The sequence below is a fragment of the Cyprinodon variegatus genome, unplaced genomic scaffold (genome assembly GCF_000732505.1).
Source record: "Cyprinodon variegatus isolate N-32 unplaced genomic scaffold, C_variegatus-1.0 Scaffold386, whole genome shotgun sequence".
In the NCBI taxonomy this organism is placed as follows: domain Eukaryota; kingdom Metazoa; phylum Chordata; class Actinopteri; order Cyprinodontiformes; family Cyprinodontidae; genus Cyprinodon; species Cyprinodon variegatus.
In genome coordinates, this window is record NW_015150839.1 from 578,457 (window position 1) to 582,273 (window position 3,817).

At 39.3% G+C, this 3,817-nt stretch overlaps 1 protein-coding gene across 1 annotated transcript in view; it reads right to left on the minus strand.

Moving 5' to 3' along the window:
• Nucleotides 1-3,231, minus strand: part of gbf1 (golgi brefeldin A resistant guanine nucleotide exchange factor 1) — an 83,936-nt gene extending 80,705 nt beyond the window's left edge. The window contains exon 1 of the mRNA XM_015387147.1: nucleotides 3,123-3,231. Within this exon, the coding sequence (XP_015242633.1) occupies nucleotides 3,123-3,231 (109 nt within the window). The remainder of the gene's footprint in view (nucleotides 1-3,122) is intronic.
• Nucleotides 3,232-3,817: the final 586 nt, after the last annotated feature.

Genomic DNA, 3,817 nt, shown 5'->3' on the forward strand with positions numbered 1-3,817 from the left:
AGTAGACACGGACGCCCGGCACAAGTAGACACGGACGCCCGGCACAAGTAGATACTCGTTATCCCCAATGGGCAAGTTGTCAAATTGTATATTTTTTTTCGTTTAACTTGTAAAATTTCCGGATAATTTTGTAAATTTCCCATTTAATAAAATAAATGGCAGCCAGCGCCCCTAAACCCTGGCATTAAGCATCATGGTTAATTTTTCTCATGGTACTCTTATTTCAGACCCCCGGGTAGAGGACAAACTATTTAGATTTAAAGGTCAATGTATGATACGACCAACATAAGATGGGCAGTGCACGTTTAGAATCCCTGAGGATCTGGGCTACAGATCAGCCGTGGTGCAATGCTTTACTAATTGGATATGCGTATTACAATATCTGTGGTCACAGTATCCTTATGGGGCATGAAATAACAAGCAGCTGTGTGTGTCAGGAGACTTAACTTTTGAGTATGTGTGTGTGCAACGGCTGCTGGGAGGTTTATTAACCCAGTCTATCAAGGCTGAGTGGGATTCACACCGAGACGCTGAAGGCTTAAGGATGCGAGTGCCACACAAGCAAGACAATACCTCCCCAAAATACTAATATGGGGCCTTGTTTTCAACCACACCATAGACCTCCTCTCCGCAAGCAGAGAGGAGACATTTTGCCAGGACTGTCTGCTGGTGAACTGATGTTTTCATTTGAACTGCTGTGCTGTTTAGCTGTTTTAAACAGCGGCCCCGATTGCTTCATGATGACCTACACCAATGAGATGCAGCTCTAGTCGGGTTTCTCTGGCTCGATGTAAAGACTTGGAGTCAATAAAGGAGCGATTGTTAAAAGCTATGGTAAATGATAATATGGTAAACTGATGCAGCCCGGTCACAGTCAGTTTAGATGAATGCTATTTGCTACAGATATATTTTTTAGTTTATCCAATTCAATTCAGTTTATTTCTCACACCAATTCACAACACATGTCATCTCAAGTTACTTTACAGTTCACCAGAACACCCTGTCAAATTGATTCAAAGTTTTCTATCCAAAACAAAAAAAAGACAGTTGATTGCATCGACCAATAGACTCGGACGCAATCCCTCCCACTAAGTATGCTTATAGTGACAGTGGAGAGGAAAACCTCCCTTTGAACAGGATGAAACCTCCATTAGAACCAGGCTCAGTGTGAGCGGCCATCTGCTGAGGCCGACTGGGTTTCAAAGAGACATAAGCAGAGATACAAAAGGTAACTGTAAAAGGCTGCCCAGTCCAGGAAACACACAGCCAGCTCCAATATCAGAGGATGAAGGGAGCACATTCTCAGTCAGAGAAACAGGACTACACTGAAAAACGATCTCCAACATCATTAAACAAAGGTGTTGATGGCAGCAGCACAGCTTTTCCACATGAACAGATGCTTTCCATTTTAAACTGAGACTTTAAGCTAAGGACAAACCAACCGAACGGCAAATACAAAAACATTTTCACTATTTTTTTAATGCACAACTGAAAAGGGGGGAAAGATTTCAAATGTCTACATGGTTGCAGGCATTAGATAGGCAGGAATTTAGAGTGATCTGATACTAATACTGGGTCTGAATTACACAAGACAACTTTTTGCTCTTATTAACTCAATACTATACATTCTAAGTAATCCCAAAGTTTCAGCTTGTTTTAAAGATTTAAATATTAATCTTTGGTGAGGATGTAGAAAAGAACCCAACTCAGACTCCCAAACAAAAAGTATTTGCCTTGGAAAGAGAATCAGATTTAATGGAGGGACACCCTGTCACCTACTCTTATAGGGGGAGCATCAATGCTAAAACACCAGAAATATGCAAAGACAAATATTCTTGATGGTGTCAATGAAACCAAAATGGAAAACTCTCCCTGTGGTTTAAATTTAGAGGCATCCCCTTCTACACAATGTAAACCTACACCTGTCACCTTTAGAAATTGTTAATACCAACTGGACGATCCGTCTTGGAAATGCTTTTTAGCCATTCAACATGTCACCACATTCCGACCAGGAGCCCTTTTTAGCACCGACCACAATGGAGGAGCTGATGGTGCATCGGAGAGTGTTAAAACATTCCAAGCTCACCTAAAGCCTTCTGTTTTATTGATGATGTGTGGCCTGCAGGGAGTGATTAAAGCAACGCTACACAGTAAGGCCTAAGCTATGCTAAGGACATTGTTTATTTACACAGTGACTTCCTCTGTGAGAAAGAATAAAAAAAAGTGCTTTAAATGAAAACTTCTAAAGAGGTTCTAATGTGAGCAAAACACAGATCCCACTACCATTTTATTCTTATTTTTCTTTTTAATTTTATGAATAAATAGGCCTTAAATACAAAATAATCAAATTATATAATATAATATATATATATATATATATATATATATATATATATATATATAATCATTATTAGAGGAAAAGTCCGGTCATATTCAGAATTCAAACTTCTGAAATGTACTTTAAATATAAAATTATTACATATTACATGTTTTCTTAGCCAAAACAAGCCTTTCTTGGGCTACTGTTTAAAACCTGGAACTCAACGCTATTTCTGACATTCTGAATTAAAAAAGCTTCCTTGATGGAAAGAGAAATGTCTTCAAACTTGGAAACAAAGTCCAGTGGATTGTTTTTAATTTTTTTTGGACGACTATGACCTGGATGACAAGGAATCTTAAGCCGAAGATCATCATGTGTTTAATTTAGAGATAATAATATTTTTAGTTAATATGAGTGTTTTTTTGTGCTGAGCAGCAATGCCTTCAGATCATGTTCATTGCTTCTCCATCTATCTAATTCACTGATTAAGTTTTCTTTCTGTTTAAACTGAGACTTGTGTTACAGTTCGGTCTAAAACAATTGCTTGGATAGAAGTCAACTAATAAATTAATCATCCACGACTAGATTGGTAGTGCACAGACTAAAATATACCATTTGCTGAAAATATAACCCACTGTCAAAAAAGGGCTTTAGTAGGGCCCTATAAAATCCGTTTTATTTTTTCCCAAATTCCGTTTTTTCTGTTTTAATTTTTGAAAATTCATTTTTTTCCTTTTAATGTATGTATTTTTGCGCTTCCAATCACTGGAATGTTGACAAAACTTGCAAAACAATAGTTCACCTGACACGTAAAAGTCAAGAGGGAACTGCTCGACTCTGTACTCAGGGCTTAGCGTCGTGTTTCTCAACTTTTTTGCCGAAAGCGGAGCTGTGGAGAGCCGCTTCGCCATTTTTTCAATGTTTTGATGGGGGAGGGTGAGCGGAAATGACGGAGCGGGAGGGGTTGTGTCGCCCAGATTTGCGTCCCCCGATGTGCATTTCCCCCCTGACCTACATTCTTCTCCCACACAAAAACAGAATTTCATTTCAAATGTAGAAATTCCACGTTTACACTAGATTCCGCGTTGCCAATTCCGTGATTCCGTCCGCGATTCCGTGATCGCGGAAATTATAGGGCCCTACTTTATTTTTCCAGATGGACCAACCAGAGGCCAAAACCTCACACTGATTTTCCTCCTTAAGGTGTCATAAAATAAATGCTACAAAATAAATTAAATCATCTTACATAGACACTTTTTTTTGCACGTCCGGTTCCAAAAAAGTTTAAAAAGACAATCCACTGGACTTTGTTTCCGAGTTTAAAGACGTTTCTCTTCCCATCCAGGAAGATTCTTCAATTCAAAACATCAGAAATAGGGTTGAGTTGCTTGTCTGCTTGCTTTACCGCAGAGTCTTGTCCCGAGGAGGTCGCTCTTCTGTGTTGGGCCCTCCTCGGGAAAGACTCTGCGGCCCATCTACACCTTGTGGACAAAGTAC